Source organism: Heptranchias perlo, chromosome 28 (genome assembly GCF_035084215.1).
Source record: "Heptranchias perlo isolate sHepPer1 chromosome 28, sHepPer1.hap1, whole genome shotgun sequence".
Taxonomy (NCBI): Eukaryota; Metazoa; Chordata; class Chondrichthyes; order Hexanchiformes; family Hexanchidae; genus Heptranchias; species Heptranchias perlo.
Window position 1 is genome coordinate 9,467,706 of NC_090352.1, and position 19,896 is coordinate 9,487,601.

The window sequence follows — 19,896 nt, forward strand, 5'->3', positions numbered from 1 at the left end:
CAAAATAAACACATACATAGATGCTCACACACACACTTTAACCATCTAGGAACATAAGAAGGCTATTTAGCTGTTTGAGCCTGTTTTTTAAAAATTAATTCACGGGATGTGGGCGTCGCTGGCAAGGCCAGCATTTATTGCCCTTGAGAAGGTGGTGGTGAGCTGCCTTCTTGAACCGCTACAGTCCATGTGGTGAAGGTTCTCCTACAGTGCTCTGGACCAATTATTCCACCATTCAATGAGATCATAGCTGATCTGAGAAATTCTGGCAGAGGATTCAAACCTACACCCCCACAGAGATTAGAGCCTAGGTCCAGCGCCTTCGACCACTCGGATACACTACCATCTGAAACACACTTTGGTTTCTGAAGGTGAAGTAATTGGTCCAGAGCAAACTCACCTACTAGATCGAAATGAAAGAACTCAGTATCCCCTCTGGTGGCCTTGATATTCCTTAGAGAGGGTAACATTCTGAAGCCATTACCTTTACTGGTCAAACGAGAGGGGCTGCTATCCTCCCTGAGGGAATAGTCCCTCTCTGAGCAAAGTCAGGAATCGTGAGATTATTTACTTACCCATACTAAGGACAAAATCCCAATGTAATCCAACTCTTGGTGAGAATGATATTTCCTTCCGTGCTTTAGTAAGTTTACTCAGCTGGTTTCACAAACTGTCACGTGCTTTGTATAGGAACAGGAAGACTTCAGGTTACATTCGAGGGGCATCTGAGGTCATCAGCTCTTTGTCCGCCTGGAGCTGGACAGGTCACATGTTCTAAGCACACTGCTGTCTGACATCAAGTCGTGGGTGAAACAAAATGGCTGACGACATCGTCTTTAGACCCTACCATAAAATCCGCTCCCTCGCTACTGGCTCCATCCCCTTCCCTGGCCACACACTCAATCTGAACTATGCCATGTTAAACCTGGGCATTCTATTTGACCCAGAACTAAGTTCAAACCTCATATCCTACCTATCACCAAGACCACTTCAGCAAATTTCCCACGTGTGTTGCTACCTCACCCCACCAACATGCACCTCATGCTTCTGTCATCTCTTCCTCCTTACTGGCCTCCCATCTACCACTCTGCACAAACTCCAACTAGTTCAAAACTCAGCTGCACATATCCTGACCCGCACTAAGTCCTACTCACTCACCATCCCTGTCTTGCACACCCACCATGGCTCCCTGTCTTCCCATGCATTGAATTTAATATCCTCATCTTCAAATCCCTCTGTGGCCCCGGCCCACCCTATCTCTGACGCCTTCCCCAAAGTCCTATCCTTTCGCTTCCTATCCTCTCCTGCACCCTGTAGTCCACAGGCTCTGCCCTTTTGTGAAACCCCGCGGCCCACCCTTCACTTCCCCATTTGTGGCAGCGCTTTCAGCTGCCTCAGCCTACTGTCTGGAACTTCCTCCCTAACTTAAGAAATAAAGAAAGACTTGTATTTATTTAGCACTTTTCACAGCTTCAGGATGTCCCAAAGCTCTTTAAGGCCAATTAAGTTCTATGAAGTGTACTCACTGTTGTAATGTAGGGAGGTCCCACAAACGGCAATGTGATAACGACTTGGTAATCAGTTTTAGTGATGCTGGTTGATGGATAAATATTGGACAGGACACCTTGCTCTTTTTCAAAATAGTGCCTTGTCCACTTTTACGTCCACTTGAGAGGGCAGACGGGTTTCAGTTTAACATCTCATCCAAAAGATGGTACCTCCAACAGTGCAGCACTCCCTCAGTACTACAGTACAGTGTCAGCCCAAATTTTGTGCTCAAGTCTCTGGAGTGGGTCTTGAACCCACAATCTTCGGACTCAGAAGCGAAAGTGCTAATACTGAACTGCAGTTGATACCTACTGCCCCAGCCGTCTGCCTCTTATTTCTCTCTCTGCCGTTACAAACTTTCTCAAACCCATCTCTTTCAGTCTTCTCTCCTCACTCTCCCCCTGTAGCTCAGAATGTGTTACTTTAATTCCTTTATTTTCTATTCCCTCCCCTCTGTAAAGCACCTTTGATTTATATTTATGTAGAAAACATCCAGAGTTGTGTGGCACTGTAAAAGCTAAGGCACTATTCCTGTTTGAACGAATTGAAATGCCATTTTCTGGTTTTTAAAATCATTTACTCTAGAATCCTATAAGTACAATTTGAATGAAGTTTAATACTCTTCAGTGACTCTAATGCAATACCAAATTTATCTTTTAACAACATGACTGGCAGCAAAAAATGGTAAATTGGCTTCAGGGTTTTATACATTGAATATAAAAGGAAGTGCTGTTGAACTTATACAAGGCATTATACAAGTGGGAGTATTGTGTATAGTTCGGGGCACCCTATAACTGGAAGGATATTATAGCCAGAGTAAGGGTACACGAAGATTCACTGGAATGATGCTAGGAATGAGAGGTTAGAATTATTTTTTTAAAAATTTAAAAATGGGCCAATTTTCACTGGAACGGAGGTTAATGCGGCTCCAATAGAGGTTTTCAAAATGATGAAAGGCTTTAATATGGTAAATTGTAAAAGAATTTTTCCGCTGCTTTACTAATCGTTAGCACAGGGGAATAGACTCAGGATTATCACTGGAAGAACAAAGGGGGAAGTTCGAAGATGTTTTTTCCACACACTGAGTTATTAGAGCATGGAATGCTTTACAACAAGTGGCTATTCAGGCAGAGACTATAACATCATTTAAAAGGGAATTGGATAAGTATTTGAAAAGGGAGACTATAAAAGGATAAAGGGAAAGGCAGGGAAATAAGATTGGATCAGATAGTCCCAGTTGACGAGCTGGTGCGAAACCCTGGTTAGGCCTCACTTAGAATACTGTGTCTGGTTTTGGTCCCCTCACACTTAGTGAGTGATATAGGAAAAGATTCAGAAGAGGGCCACTAGATTGATTCCGAGATTAAAAAGCCCTTAATCACCATGTTAGCTTCGGGAGCTGAGTCTTTATGATCTTTTTTGCACTTTTACTACAGAAAAGTGTAGACTTCAAGGAAATTTGATTGAGGTATTTAAAATAATGAGGGGACTAGGCTGTGTCTACGTGGATAGACTTTTAAAATTAGGGAGAATCAGTGTCATGTGTACAAGTTATGTAAGCAAAGAACTTGGTTAGATATCAGGAGGTTTCTCATTTTTGCAGAGGGTCATCGACTGTTGCCATATTGCACAGTGAATGCAGACTCACTGCAAGCTTTCAAAAGGGAGCTGTGGCTGATATCACAGCGAACAAAAGGTAGGTGGGATATTGGACGATGTGTCTCATGGTCACTTGTTTTGATCACATTCGAAGGTCGGAGAGGAACTTCCTAGAATTTAGTTTACCCTGAATTGGCCTAGGGTTTTTAAAAAATAATGTTTTCTTTGTCTTGCGCAGAATGACACAGCTGGTGATAAATAAATGGGTCAGAATGAACGCTCCGTGGCACATTTGGTAATCCGATACCCAAGTCAGGCAGCTCTTCAATACTCCAGGCCACTGTTGACAGTTGACAACTCCAGAGTTTAGTGCCTAGGCAGCTGAAGGTGGAACGATTAAAATCAGAGATGCACAAGAGGCCAGAATTGGAGGAGTGCAGAAATCTCAGAGGATTGTAGGGCTGGAGGAGGTTACAGAGATAGGGAGGGGCGAAGCCATGGAGGGATTTGAAAACAAGGATGAGAATTTTAAAATCAAGGCAGTGCTGGACCGGGAGCCAGCGTAGGTCAGTGAGCACAGGGGTGATGGGTGAATAGGACTTGGTGCGAGTTAGGCCAATGCCCAAACAGGTAGCTGGACAAGCAACAGGAAGCTGACCAGCATTTTATGCTGGTAAACTTCGAGGCTTTAGCCGGTTAAACTGCAGAATTACCTCTGGAGGTCCCTAAATCTTGGTTGTTGCCTAGCTTGTGACTAAGCTGCCTGGATTTCAGAGAGTGGGCTGTGTCCGTGAGGGGTGTGTGTGTATCTCATAGCAGGTAAGCAGAGACTCTACCTGTGGGGATTTCTCAGTCGTTTGGTTTGGAGACTCTTGAGTAGGGTGGTGGGTTTTCAAGTGTGTCAGACACCCAGGTGACCTTTGGAATGGTGATGGGACAGTTACATGCAGATTTGTTTTGTGATATTCCATTATAATCGCAGATGCCAACATTGAGAAAAGTGTAGAGAGGCAAGATGTCCTTTTACTAATATCAGTGTATTAAAGCAGCCAAAAAAGACAGGATTCATTTTATTTTGAAAACAAAGTTAACACATGTACATCTCCATGCAGTTTACTGTAATGGGTAAGAGTATTAGCCATAACTGAGTGTTAAAGATTAAATATTCACAACCAGCTCCACACATTAAGAAAACAATGGGAATTCTGTTTGGGTCTGACTATAATCTGCATCATAAGTACCAGAGTAGAATGGGGCCGTGTCATATTTCCTGTGCGCAGTTAAAGAAGCTGTATTACCTCCACCGTACCACATTACAGGAGAGGGATATTCCCATGATGCATTGCACCTCTGATTGCACTCACATTCATTCAACAGCCCCATTACAGAGATTCATGACAAATGCTCCAGGTGACTAAGCAGAAGCGACAGGGAGAACTGGTTATCTACACATTCACCTAGGAAACAAACATCAAACGCAGACAGTTTTAATTTATTATGGTGCAACTGTAATCCCTGTTGGAAGTTTCATTATATTGGTTCTGTCAAGCAACCTCATTATAAACCCTGTTTAAGAACAAAATGCCAGTGTGTGTGCATAGGGGGTGATATAATAAACAGCGTGTATGAGCGAGTTACACCGATTGGGTACAGAACACAACGTACAGTCCTGTATGTGATGTCCACACCTATTTTCTCTTCCGACGGGTTAGAAGAGCGGAATTGAGATTGGAGTGCCAATGTGTGGAGGGACAATGCTTCAAACTCCTTTCCCAGCTCTGCTGAGTTTCCAATCTCAACCACGCTACTGTACCAAGGTTCTGAATGGGCACCTCCTCACAATAGGGAGTGTCTAGTGGGAAGGGGGGAGGGTCTAGAATTAGAAGCACAGTTGCCAGTTAATATTCTACGTCTCCGAGTAGCCGGATGGGGAGGGGCCTTTTTTTTAAATAAGAGGCCCAAGAGCAGGTTGCCTTCCTATTGGCTGCTGGAGAGATGTAGCCTGGCAAGACCCGCTGGGGAAGAAAAAATGGGCAGGGTGGGGGAGAAAGAGAAGGGATTTTGTACCCTCATTTAAAAAATTACAATTTTGCACCTGCAAAGCCCCTATGCATGCACAGTGATGCTCTTCAAAAAGAAAAATGGCCAAGCAGCCATCATAGTTACACTTACGTGGACGAGTGACTGAGTCAGTGGCTCACAATTCCTGACCGTATATGACCTATTTGCTGTTTTTTTGTTGTTAGAGGTAATCAAGATGATCTCATCTGGAAAAGAATCTGGTATTTCATTCTAGGCCACAAAATTGTTTATTTTTGACCCCTGGAGGCCATTTTAAGTTCCTGTTCAGATGCCAGGGAGAGAATCAATAGGCCTATTCCACACGATTCAGGCCACAGAACTAACAATCAACCCAATAACCTCTCTCACCAAGCCTTTACTTACACTCTCCACACTGGAAGCATGTGTTGTGTTAGTCACATTACAGAGAACTGAATAGTCACAACAGCCAGATTTTATACAGCGTTTTATAGTGTTTGTGCATATATATGTAGGAAGACGGCATTTGGAAATGAGAGGGAAAATGCAACAAATTCCTTAGTGTTTTGTACCATGAGGAATAAAAGCTAGACAGATAGAGGCCAGTCAACCAGGACAGGTCACGTGCAGGGTGTGAAAGAAATGCAAGTAATTTTTCACAGTTAGTTACCTTGCTAACGTAAACGTCTACCGAGATTAGTGCACTTTATTTCACTACGGATAACTACTTCACATTTTGACTGGAAAGGCAACCAAACTAAACTTTGCACCTTAAATATCAATCGACATTTGCAATATTAATAAATTAAATCTACATAACATCCTATTCATCGTGGGTTACAGTTTTCAGGGAAATGTGTGGAAACCAAAATAAGCCTAGGATTTAAATTATGGAGAAGATTTCAAGTTCGTGGTGTTTAACAAAACCACAGTGTTTTAATAATTTGGAACCAATTTACAGTCAGTGCTCTGATTAGACTCATACCAGCATGAAACTTCCAGTGGGCAGGGCTTATGGTTAATTATGACCCCCAGTTGCACTAAACTGGTTAAAAACATCCCTGGATTCTCCAGTGCCTCTGGAGGTGTTTAAGATTATTAAAGGAATTGATAGGGCAGATAGAGAGAAACTATTACCTCTGATGGAGGAGTCCAGGACAAGGGGGCAAAACCTTAAAATTAGAGCTAGGCCATTCAGCCTTGGTGTCAGGAAGCACTTCCTCACACAAAGGGTAGTGGAAATCTGGAACTCGCTCCCAAAAAGCTGTAGATATTGGGTCAATGGAAAATTTCAAAACCGAGATTGAAAGATTTTTGTTAGAGCAAGGGTATTAAGGGATACAGAACCAAGACGGGTAAATGGAGTTGAGATATAGATTAGCCATGATCTAATTGAATGGTGGAACATACTCGAGAGGCTGAATGGCCTACTCCTGTTCCTATGTTCCTCTGTAAGAATATCCAGTGAGTAGCTGATCAATGCAGACCAGGAAGGTTTTGCGTTCAATCTCCAGTTTGTGCTGAGTTAGCTGGTCCCAGCCAGGTTAGTGGGAGGGTCACTACAGTGTTTTTCAGTTAGCACCGACTCCCATCTCCGATTGCCATCCAACCACCTCTGCTGGAAGTACAAGAGGGAGGGGAAAAGATTGCGTTCAGCCGTGATACTTCACATGGTTAAACAACTTGCTGATACTCATTGTAAAGGCTCATAGGCCATTTGGGATGAGGTATTGGAGGATGCCCCAGCACCTATGAAACTGTGCCCCACTCTCGTGTTTTGAGATTTTTGACTATTTGATCTAGAAGGAATTTCAGGTAATTTATATTAAAATGTTGCTATTAAATTAAACTTAGCTCAGAATGCATCAAATCCACAGGACACACATTCTGGTAATAAGACCCAGTTGAAGAGTACACCCAGAATGTTGTTTCTCATAAACCACATCAGTTTGGGTCAATGAGGTTTGTTAACATATTCCTAAGAGGAAAATGGCAGGTCAACTGGCCAATCCCTGGAGATGGAGAGTTGGAGCAGGTCACAGGTCAAGTCTTTGGCTTCCTGTTTAGCTGGGGAATAGAGTCTGCAGTTATCAGGAGTGGAAGACAGCGTTAGAGGGCAAGAACTCCAAACTTAAGTTTAGTGCCAACTAGTTTTAGAGAATTTAGCTCATTAAAGTGGATAGTGTGCCGTGCTTTGATATTTTCTGTTATGTTGAAATAAATTAAAATTCACTGTAAATGTTATTCTAATCATTCACATATTATATGTAAAATAAATCAGTTTCTTGGTTTACAATTGGCCTTGTCAATAGTGTTCATCTGTCTGCCTACCAGGTAATAGGAGAAACACACATGGGGGCATGTGTAAGATTCAGTTCACACAATGAGGGGTCTGATTGTCATGGCCCCCAAGGTCCTGCTACTGAATAACTAGATATTGGGCAATAAAAGTAAACAGCAGTAAAGGTCAACAGCATCAGGAGAATAAGGGGGGAGGGAGGGGAGAAAATTTATGGAAAAATTAAACTAGCTCTGGATCACTGCTAACCAGTTTATAGTGACCCAAGGCCACACTGCACAACACAAACAGAAAAGCACCAGAGTGTGTGAATAGTCTACTTCCAAAAGTTTATTTGAATGGTGACTTCATCTAAAGATTAAACCAATTGCTCCAGTTAGTAATTCCCATCTTAAATTTTTATTCTATTTTTTAAAAAAGTTACTTTCCTAATTGTTTTTAACCAAATTGAGTTCATAATTCCTTGTTAAAGAAATATGCACCGAAGAATTTCGTTCTGCATCCCTACCTGTAGAAGTTGTAGCTGTTTGACACAGGGAATGGTGTCCATGTTTCTTCATTGTGTCCTGCTTTATGGAAGACGGGCACGAGGGAAGCTATGAAACGAGGAGGCAGATTCGCTGCCATTGCCTTCAATGAATTTCCAAACTTTGCCATGTTGTTGGGAAGAAATGAGGGCTTCAGACACTCCAGGCAAGGTACATGATTAGGTAGCAGGGTTTTCAACCACTTCATGTAGCCTGGCAAGATTTGGTGTGAGGGAGGGCACAAGTCCTCAGACATTCCTGGAAGGCAGGGAAGATACAAGATCAGGGGAGCAGGTCTCCAGCCATCCCTGAAGGTCAGGGGAGACATGTAGTGAAGGGATGCTAAGGGGAAAGGGGAGAAAATAAGAAATAGTTGACAAAAAGGTTAAAACATATATTCATCAGACCTCAACACTGAATTGGCAATCCTATTCAGACAAGAAAGGATGGCCAGTTTGAGAATTAGAAAATGCCACAATGGTGCAGTAGGGGGCACCCTTATGAGGTTAGGCCTGAGGCACGTTTTTGGGGGCAGAGTAGAGGGAACTTTACTCTCTATTTAACTGGGCTAAGTTTGACGCAGGAGTGCTTGATGCTAATACTGTATGCCTGAAATGCTAGGGGTTGCTTTTCCTCCAATACTAACACTCCTCACCCTGAAGGACACAAAAACTCATACAAAAAAAGGGCGATAAATCCTCAACAAAAAATATAAAACATTTGTCTCTATTTATAAATGATACTTATATAGTGTGCCTTTTAAATAATATTAAATAAATGCATAATATTGTTAATTAGCTGGGCATATATTTCAGCATTTCTTGTCAATGGTTGGGTGCAAGGTTCATAGTTCAACTAAACACAGAAATTTTACATTTTTAATATTTTGTTTAGTTGTATGAGTTTTAATATTACACTAATCAAAACTCCTGATACCTGGGTACCCTTTTACTGAAATACTACAGCTTGTTTCAGTGTTACAATGAGTGCAAAATCTTTTTAAAAATGACGGGGACAGGGAGGCTGAAATTTCCCTGGATCCCCAGAACTCTGTTTCCCACATGCTGACTTCTTGATATGGTCGTATCCTCGGGTGAAGCTTACAAGCCTCGAACGAGCTGGTTACAGAGCAGCACTGGCAGAGGCTAGTGGTAACTTGTCTACTGGAGTTAGAATGTGACACAAGATTTCATTGAAGAGAACAAAGGGGAGGTCAATATCAAACAACTCTTTCCCCCCCCACCCAGCTTTTTGTTGTTACATCTAACTATATAAAAGTTTTAAGAGCACACATCACATTCCAGATATCACATTTCAAAGCAAATATAAAAGTGAGAGTTTTTTGTCTGACGAGAAGTTTATGAGCACCTGGTAATCTGCAAACTTCCTTCACCAAATAGCAATCAAGCTATGACTGACATCAAGACCTATTTAGACCAGTTCCCCAGAAGTAGTATCTGAACACTGGCCTTAAAAGGACAGGCCTGGTTAGTAGCTAAACATCAAAGCCATGCTCCAGGCCACCAGTGAACAATTCCATGCATGATCAGCTTGTGATCAATTAAAAATGCATTAGTGTGCTGAGATTTCCTTATAGAAACTGGAGCTAGGTTAATGTTGGATATTAATAAATAACAATAAAATTGCACATTTTAGCAGTGAAAGGGTCAGCTATCATTATTAGAGTAGAGGCCTGGTATGTGTGGCCAACTGGGAGACAACTGGTATCTCAAGAAAGCCAATTCTCTCCCCTCCCTCCATAACACAAACTACCCCCTCCCTCCATATTTGAATGGATATTTGTGCTCATCAGGGTAAAGGATGTTAGTATTGAGGGATGGAACACCCTCCACTTTTGGCATCCAGTATCAGCATCAAGTACGCCCAAGTCAGGTATAATGTATATCTTAGCTTGGCTCATTGGAAGTCAGAATGTTGTGGGTTAAAGTCCCACATCAGAAACTTGAGCACACTCCAGTGCAGTACTGTACTGTCGGAGATGCTGTTTTTCGATGAGACATTAAACCGAGGTCCTGTCTGCCTGGTCAGGTGGACGTAAAAGATCCCACAGCACTATTTGAAGAGGAGCAAGGAGTTCAACTGGCATCCAGATCAAAATTCATCCCTCAACCAACAGCAAAACAGACAATCTGGTCATTTATCTCATAGCTGTTTATGGTATCTTGCTGTGTGCAATTAAGCTGCCCTGTTTGCCTACACTACACAGTGACTACACTTCAAAAGTACTTCATTGGCTGTGAAGCACTTTGGGACATCCCGAGGACATGAAAGGCGCTATATAAATGCTTTTATATAGTGTTAGCCATTCCTCAGTGGTAACACCCTCACCTCTGAGTCAGAAGGTTGTGGGTTCAAGTCCCTCTCCAGAGAATTGAGAACAAAATCTATGCTGACACTCCAGTGCAGTACTGAGGGAGTGCTCTACTGTTGGAGGTGCCATCTTTCAGATGAGACGTTAAACCGAGGACCCATCTGCCTTCTCAGGTGGACGTAAAAGATCCCATGGCACTATTGGAAGAAGAGCAGGGGAGCTCTTCTGTTGTCCTGGCCAATATTTATCCCTCAACCAACACCTAAAAACAATTATCTGGTCATTATCACATTGCTGTTTGTGGGACCTTGCTGTCGCGTTTCCCACATTACAACAGTGACTACGCTTCAGAAAATACTGAATTGGCTGTAAAGTGCTTTGGGATGTCCTGAAGTCGTGGAAGGTGTGATATAAATGCAAGTCTTTCTTTCTTAATATGAGTTACCCGGTGAGTAATGCTCTCTCTACTCTATCCCAAGAAAGTGCATCAACTCCAAGCTCCAAAATGAATAATGAGTGGTGGGTAATTTTTTTTGCAGTTTATGCACACAACCAAACAAACTTCACTTTTGCAACACAAAACAGCTGTCACAAAGATATTTTCTGCATGCCAGTTTGGGCTGGATTTAACCTGAGGTGAAAAAACACTGTTTCAGAGCTGACCAGCAGTGTGTTGTCTCTCCCATTATCCTGAACAGCGAACCTCAACCTCAACTTTATGATTGTCCCTCTATTATCAGAAAACGTGGGAAAGCGATTGATGGGAATTTCCTGCATTATAGGGAGAGGTAGGAACACAAAAGGCTGTGACTGGCAATGGGCTCCGGCCTCAGGTGAATGAATATGGATGTTATGCAGTTTTGCCCCTCTGATATTAAATACTACTTATGCAGCCTCATTAAAAAAAAAACACTTCTTCTTAAAGCCCAGTGTCATCGACTGTTCTGCTTGCAAGCAAAAAAATATGGTCAGTAAACAGGACAATGGGGCAACAATGTTCCTGTGCAGGAACACTTCTGGTGTCATTCACTGTTCTTGCCATGGATGATGTCAAAAAGGTGGCTGCTGGAAACTGCCCGATTCGCAAGGCATTTTTCCCCTCCTAAAATGGCTCCAGTGATGACACGAGGGCTTTAAACTCCAAGCTCTATCATCGATAGAATGCAGTAGAAAAAAACACAAGAGTCTTCCAGTTGGTGCAGCTGTTAGCTGTCTGCAAAAAGCACAGAGCGATGAGCAAACTGCTGACTTGTCCCATTCGTAATCACCTCCTGCATCAGTGCTGGACCTAGGAGAGAGAGAAAGAGATAAAAAGAGAGAAACACACTGGGAAAGAAATACACTATCTCCTGATTTGCAAGTCCCTGCCCCGGGGGGTGGAGAAACGTCCATGCCTGGGGGAAGACGTCCCACCCAGTGGGGGGGAAAGAGTAGCTGATGCATATTATTTCTTACTCAACACACATTTCCTGCGAAGCCGCTAGATCGTGTGATCAAGATTATTATCGATTTAATAATAATTATTAGGCTCTGGAGAAATGATGATCATCAGAAGTTTTCAACACTTCATGCAAAAAGTGTCAGCATCGCCCCCTCCCCTCCCAGACCATGACCCGGGATTATATTCATGTTCCTTTACATTCTGTTGATGGATACTGTTAGTGTGCTCGCCAGGTCCTCTTGCCATCTTGTGTCGGTGAACTAGTACTGCAGGCAAGTAGTCCACAGTCATTGAAATGAATGGTTTGTTTTCACTGAAGGTGGGGAGTAGGGATTAGAACCTATCAGATCCACCAGCATTGGGCGCGGTGAGGTGGGATGATTCAAAGTTGTAGTGTGCAGAGAGAGAGAGTTCATTATATTAGGATGAGTTCTAACATCTGCCAGCTTACGGCCGGCAAAACCAAATGCAATCCTCTCTGGCTCCCGGCAGCACCTGCGGCAATGCCCCAGTCTTGGTCAAACTCCCTGGTTGCCACCTCAAGCCTTACTTGGAGGTGCAGAGCCTTGGTGGGCTAGTCCTTCCCCATCTCTGAAGCGTTGCTAAGAAGGCTTTCTTCCAGCCCCGCAATATTGGCTGCCTCTGTCCCTACCTCTCTCCAGACCTTCAAGACTAGAAGGCTCAGCTTCTTCAATGCTCTCTCACCTCTGCTCTGCACAAAGCACAACTAGTCCAGAACGCTGCCAGCAGTGTCCTCTCCCACGCCGAACTCCACTTGTAGGGTTGCCAACCCTCCAGGATTGCCCTGGAGTCTCCAGGAATTAAAGATTAATCTCCAGGACACTGCTACAAGCAACACCCGGGAGAAAAATCATAGAGACATTAAAAAAAAGTTGGTATTTTTCATTTTCTTTTAATAGTTTTGTTTATAACAGTAATTATAAAAATAGTGGAGATGGGGAAAAGTGGCTGTTTGACCGACAGTCAAGAATCATCCAATCATAGCATCATAGAAAATTTACGGCACATCATGTCCACGCCGCCCGAAAATGAGCCACCCAGCCGAATCCCACTTTCCAGCACTTGGTCCGTAGCCTTGTAGGTTACGGCACTTCAAGTGCATATCCAAGTAATTTTTAAATGCGATGAGGGTTTCTGCCTCTACCACCCTTTCAGGCAGTGAGTTCCAGACCCCCACCACCCTCTGGGTGAAAAAGTTTTCCTCAGCTCCCCTCTAACCCTTCTAACAATCACTTTAAATCTATGACCCCTGGTTATTGACCTCTCTGCTAAGGGAAATAGGTCCTCCCTATCCACTCTAGGCCCTTCATAATTTTGTACACCTCAATTAAAATCACCCCTCAGCCTCCTCTGTTCCAAAGAAAATAACCCCAGCCTATCCAATCTCTCCTTGTAGCTAAAATTCTCCAGTCCTGGCAACATCCTCGTAAATCTCCTCTGTACCTTCTCTAGCGCAATTACATCCTTCCTGTACTGTGACGACCAGAACTGTACACAGTACTCAAGCTGTGGCCTAACTAGTGTTTTATACAGTTCCAGCATAACATCCCTGCTCTTATATTCTATGCTTCAGCTGATAAAGGAAAGTATCCCGTATGTCTTCTTAATCACCTTATCTACATGTCCTGCTACTTCAGGGATCTGTGGACATGCACTCCAAGATCCCTCGCTTCCTCTACACCTATAAGTATCCTCCCATTTATTGTGTATTCCCTTGCCTTGATTGCCCTCCCCAAATGCATTACCTCACACTCCTCCGGATTGAATTCCATTTGCCATTTTTCTGCCCACCTGACCAGTTCATTGATAGCTTCCTGCAGTCTACAGCTTTCCTCCTCACTATCAACCACACGGCCAATTTTTGTATCATCTGCAAACTTCTTAATCATGCCCCCTGCATTTAAGTCCAAAAAGCAAGGGACCTAGTACTGAGCCCTGCGGAACCCCATTGGAAACAGCCTTCCAGTCACAAAAACACCCATCACCAATTACCCTTTGCTTCTTGCCACTGAGCCAATTTTGGATCCAACTAGCCACTTTCCCTTGGATCCCAAGGGCTTGTACCTTTTTGACCAGTCTGCCATGTTGGACCTTGTCAAAAGCCTTGCTAAAATCCATGTCGACTACATCAAACACACTACCCTCATTGACCCTCCTTGTTACCTCCTCAAAAAATTCAATTAAGTTAGTCAGACACAACTTTCCCTTAATAAATCCATGCTGACTGTCCTTGATTAATCCGTGCCTTTCTAAGTGATGGTTTATCTTGTCCTTCAGAATTGATTCCAATAACTTGCCCACCACTGAAGTTAGACTGACTGGCCTGTAATTACTCGGTCTATCCCTCCCTCCCTTCTTAAACAACAGTACACCGTTAGCAGTCCTCCAATCCTCCAGCACCGTGCCTGTATCCAGGGAGGATTGGGAAATGATGGTCAGAGCTTCCGTTATTTCCTCCCTTGCTTCTTTTAAGAGTCTGGGATACATTTCATCCGGGCCAGGTGATTTATCTACTTACAAAGATGCTAATCCCCTCAATAGTTCCTCTTTCACTATGTTTATTCCATCCAATATTTCACACTCCTCCTCCTTAACTACAATCTCTGCATCGTCCCTCTCTTTTATGAAGACAGACGCAAAGTATTCATTAAGAACCATACCAACATCTTCCGCCTCCACACATAGGTTACCTTTTTGGTCTCTAATTGGCCCTACTCTTTCCTTAGTTATCCTCTTGCTCTTAAAGTATTTATAAAACATTTTTGGGTTTTTCTTGATTTTACTTACCAATATTTTTTCATGGCCTCCCTTTGCTTTCCTAATTTCCTTTTTAATTTCACCCCTGCACTTTCCACACTCCTCTAGGCTTTCTGCAGTATTGAGCTCTTGGTGTCTGACATAAGCTTTCCTTTTTTGCCTTATCTTACCCTGTATGCTCCTTGTCATCCAGGGAGCTGTCGATTTGGGAGTCCCACCCTTTTTCTTTGTGGGAACATGTTTACTCTGAACCCCTCGAGTCTCCCCCTTGAATGACTCCCACTGCTCTGACACTGATTTACCTTCAAGTAGCTGTTTCCAGTCCATTTTTTCTAGGTCACTTCTCAGCTTAGTAAAATTGGCCTACCCCAATTTAGAACTTTTATTCTTGTTCTATTTCTGTCCTTTTTCATAACTATGCTAAATCTAACTGAATTATGATCACTACCACCAAAATGCTCTCCCACTGATACTCCTTCCGCCTGCCCAGCTTCATTTCCTAAAACTAAATCCAGAACTGCGCCCTCTCTTGTTGGGCTTGCTACATACTGGCTAAAAAAGTTCTCCTGAATGCAATTTAAGAATTCTGCGCCCGCTATACTCTTCACACTGTTTGTATCCCAGTTAATATTAGGGTAGTTGAAATCCCCTACTATTACTGCCCTATTGTTTTTGCACTTCCCATAAAGTTGCCTACATATTTGCTCTTCTATCACCCTCTGATTGTTTGGGGGTCTATAGTACAATCCCAGTAGTGTGACTGCCCCTTTTTTTTCTTTAGCTCAACCCATATGGCCTCATTTGATGATCCTTCTAACACATCATCCTTCCTCACAACTGTAATTGTTTCTTTAACCAAAATTGCCACCCTCCTTTTTTTAAATCCCCCTCTCTATCTTGTCTGAAAACCCTGTAACCAGGAATGTTGAGCTGCCATTCCTGCCCCTCTTTAAGCCATGTTTCTGTAATAGCTAAGATACCATACTGCCACCTGTCTATCTGTGCCCTCAGCTCATCTGCCTTATTCATTAGACTCCTTGCATTGAGGTCTATACCTTTTAAGCACTGCCAAACACTTTTGTTGTTTATTTTCTAACCTTTGTTTCCTCTGCCTTCCAAACTCACTTACTAATTTTCTGCCTTCTATTTCCAGTTCTGCTTTTCTCCCATCTGAATCTACGCTCAGGCTCCCATCCCCCTTCCAAATTAATTTAAAGCCTCCCCAACAGCACTAGCAAACCTCCCCGCAAGGATATTGGTCCCGGCCCTGTTGAGGTGCAACCTGTCTGGCTTGTACAGGTCCCAACTCTCCCAGAACCGGCCCCAATGCCCCAGGAATCTAAAGCCCTCCCTCCTGCACTATCTCTCCAGCCACGCATTCATCCGCTCTATGCTCCTATTTCTATACTCACTAGCTCGTGGCACCGGGAGTAATCTGGAGATTACTCTGTTTGAGGTCCTGCTTATTAATTCCTTTCCTAGCTCCTTAAAATCTGCCTGCAGGACCTCATCCCTCTTTCTACCTATGTCATTGGTACCGATATGGACCACGACCTCTGGCTGTTCACCCACCCCCCTCAAAATGTGCTGCAGCCGCTCAGTGACATCCTTGACCCTGGCACCAGGAGGCAATATACCATCCTGGAATTATGTTTGTGGCCACAGAAACGCTTGTCTATTCCCCTACCTATTGAATCCCCTATCATTATTGCTTCTCTGGCCTTTCTCCTCCCCCCCCCCGTACAGCTGAGCCATCCACGATGCTATGGACTTGGCTCTGGCTGCACTCCCCAGAGGAACCCCCTCCCTCACTACTGGTTAGAGAGTGAGATGCACTCAGGGGTCTCCTGCACTACCTGCCTGGTTCTCCTCGTCTGTCTGGCGGTCACCCAGTCTCTCTCTGCCTGCACTCTCTTAAGCTGCAGGGTGACCACCTCCTGAAACGTGCTAGCCACGAAACACTCAGCCTCGCGGATGCACTGCAGTGACGTCAGCTACTGCTCAGGCTTCGAAATCCGGAGCTTGAGCTCCTCCAGTATATGTGACACTTCCTGCACCTGTGGTTGTGCAGGACATGGGAAGTGTCCTGGAGTTCCCACATGGCACAAGACGTGCATTCTACGGGCCTGAGCTGCCCTGCCATGCCTCAGATTATTAGATTATCAACTAAACTTAATAGAAATAAACTAAAGACTTAAGACACAAATCAGCTCCTTCCCTTGTGCTGATGTCACTTTAGGTTTGCTTGCTTCGTTCTTTATCCGCTCGACCTCGGAATCCTTCAGGTCCGCTCTCCTTATCCTCAGGCTCTATTATTCTTAGTTTTATTAATTAATTAATTTTTCTAGTTTAAATTTTTGATTTAAGCTCCTAGTTAAACCACTGAGAAAAAAAAAAAGTAATACTCACCAATTGGGTGACAAATAGTCTTTTAGCTTTCCAATTGGTGTGGGAAGGCGGAGCATCACGAGGATGAACGTCTCGGGTGACCAATGGTGGGAGGAGGTCATGTGATGAAATCTCCAGGAATACCTCCGACCAGATTTGGCAACCCTATCTGCACGTCCATCCTCACTGATCTCCGCTGGCTTCATGTATCCTGTAATGGATCCGATTATTTGTGTTTAAATCTTTCCAGAGCTTTAAGATCTGCTCCACATCCACTCCTCCGCTCTCCATTCCTTGACCACCAGTCTAGTTCTTGTTCCTGCTTCTTTCATGCCACACAATTGGTGGCCATTCCTTTTTAGCCACTTTGCCTCACCCTGTGGAAACCCCCCCCCCTTCAAAAATCCCTTTGCCTTGCCATCCCCTCTGACCGCTTGCCTTCCCCAACCCCTGTGTTTTCTTTCCTTTCCCTGCCACTTCTTAGTCTCCTGTCTCTTCAACAATAACGACGTACATATATATATAGAGCCTTTAATGTAGTAAAACATCCAAAGGCTCTTCACAGGAGCGTTACCAGACATAATTTGACACCGAGCCACATAAGGAGATACTAGAACAGGTAAGAGGTAGGTTTTAAGGAGCGTCTTAAAGGAGGAGAGAGAAGTAGAGGCAGAGTGGTTTAGGGAGGGAATTCCATAGTTTAGGGCCTAGGCAGCTGAAGGCATGGCCACCAGTGGTGGAGTGATTAAAATCAGGGATGCACAAGAGGCCTGAATTGGAGGAGTGCAGAAATCTTGGAGGGTTGTAGGAGATTACAGAGATATGAAGGAGTGAGGCCATGGAGGGATTTGAACATGAGGATGAGAATTTTAAAATCGAGGCGTTGCTGGACGGGTGCCAATGTAGGTCAGTGAGCGCAGGGATGATGGGTGAATGTGACTTGGTGCGAGTGAGGATGCGAGCAGCAGAGGTTGGATGAGCTCAAGTTTACAGGAAAGACTTGGCAAAGACTGTTAATCATTTGAGGTGTCTTTGAAGGCTCTCCAAAGGCTTTCTGAACTTTTCTCCCCCTATTGTGACATTACAACAATGGCTACACTTCAAAAGTACTTCATTGGCTGTAAAGCACCTTGGGATGTCCTGAGGTCATGAAAGGCACTATATAAATGTAAGTCTTTCTTCCTTACACACAATATTCCTCTCCCACCACTCGAATGCTCTTTAGCTCTGTCCAAACTTACACATGAAGTTATGCCAACGTGCTGATAGAGGAAAATTGAGTGTAAACTGCCCACTTCTGTCTTAATCCATCTAAAACTCACCAGTATTGGCAGGAATAGGGAATTACACCAAAAGCTGAAATGTAGTGGAACAAATTTTTATCATAAAGACAGGTATAAAGAAAAAGAATGGTAAATAAACTTGGTACTGAAATGACATTAACTGAAGACTAGGAAACACTAATAAAATATCAGCTGTGCAGGTGAATGTCACATGGCTCTCTGGGGGGCATAATTCAGAACTTTCAGCAGTCCTAACACAAAATTACACAGGACTTAAAGGGCTACTCTATAGCAAAAATAGTATAAAAGCAAATTACAAGATTGTTTAAAATCGTAAAAGCAAAGCATTTATATGGAGGTCTGAATGACGGGCTTACTGTCCTTTACGTGACCTCTGTTCAGTTTGGTCCTCTGTCCTTTCTCACTGTCTGTCACAACCTTTCTTGCCTATTTTCTTGATATACCACTATGATCATTGATCTTCTGAGCTTTCCTTTCTTGTAAATACATACTCCTTCCTCCTGGCATATCCATGCTGTTCAAATCTACACACACCATTACAATGTCCACTCCAGGACTCAGTCTTTCCTGGTACCTGAAACTATGGAACTCTTTACCCTCCCCCCTCAGGTCTTCCCTTCCTCCAACAATCTACAAGTTTTTAAAAGCCAAACTTGGCATCACATAACTATTACTTTTTGATTTACTCATCATCTTTCCTATTCTTTTCAAACCTTGGTGATTCCCTGCAGCGTGGCTTTGATATTGTCCACTTACCTTTGTTTCTCAGTAAGAAAAAAGTGTTTTTGAAGAGAGTTACTGACCTTTTCTGTGGTCTCGGCTCGATCTGTTGACGTGGATTGTCTACCAGACAGGTCTCCAGAGCCTTTCAGTTGTAGTGACTCAGGGGAAGCACAAACACTCATCTCTTCTCTATAAACAGAAGAACCCCTTTTAAGTTATTCACTCCTAATACAAATGGTTTTTACCTGAAATCTTCCAATGTCCTTGACATACACACTATGGAAAAAAGATGCTCTTAATTTCCTTTGCTAAAGGAATGCTCCTGGGGCATTTTAAAGCTAGATGTTCCCGTAGAGAAGCTGAGGGTATTGGGCTGTTCAAAATGGAGGTGGACCATGTCGGTGGAACACAACCTCAACGTACACGTTTTCGACAAATTCAATCTTAGAGAGTGAGGTCATTATAAAAGTATTAGTACCACTGTCAATCAAAATAGTTAATACCACAAATACATCAAATCAACAGGATTTAGATCTAGATGATTCAGAAGATTTTGGATACAGGCGTACATGTTCCTGCAGGTCTGTGTGATTATGAAAGGAATATAGCTCGAGATACCCGGATCATTTTAAAGGATTCAATCCTACAATCTAGGTCGAGATAAGCAAGAACATAAGAATGTTTAGGAAGAGGAAAGGGCAACAAGTACATCCTTCTTCAATAGATCTCAATCCCACTTGCCAACCTTCTTACCCTATCCCTCAAACCCTTCTCCCTCCATTAACACACTAATTGCCCCTTGAGACGGTTTTTATTTTCTGCTTCATTCCCTAATACCTGATTTCACCACTCTAGTACAGCCTGACTACCTACATTAGAATAAAGAAGTAATCACAAGACAATGGTTTGGTCACAGA

The 19,896-nt window shown here is 43.3% G+C and overlaps 1 protein-coding gene across 1 annotated transcript in view; it reads right to left on the bottom strand.

The window, feature by feature from the left end:
* Nucleotides 1-9,788: 9,788 nt before the first annotated feature.
* clip2 (CAP-GLY domain containing linker protein 2) overlaps nt 9,789-19,896 on the bottom strand; it is a 142,199-nt gene continuing 132,091 nt past the window's right edge. The window contains exons 18-19 of the mRNA XM_068008033.1: nt 19,060-19,168; nt 9,789-11,633 (exon numbers count right to left, since the gene is read on the bottom strand). Coding sequence (XP_067864134.1) covers nt 11,622-11,633; nt 19,060-19,168 — 121 coding nt within the window. The 3' untranslated portion in view covers nt 9,789-11,621. The remainder of the gene's footprint in view (nt 11,634-19,059; nt 19,169-19,896) is intronic.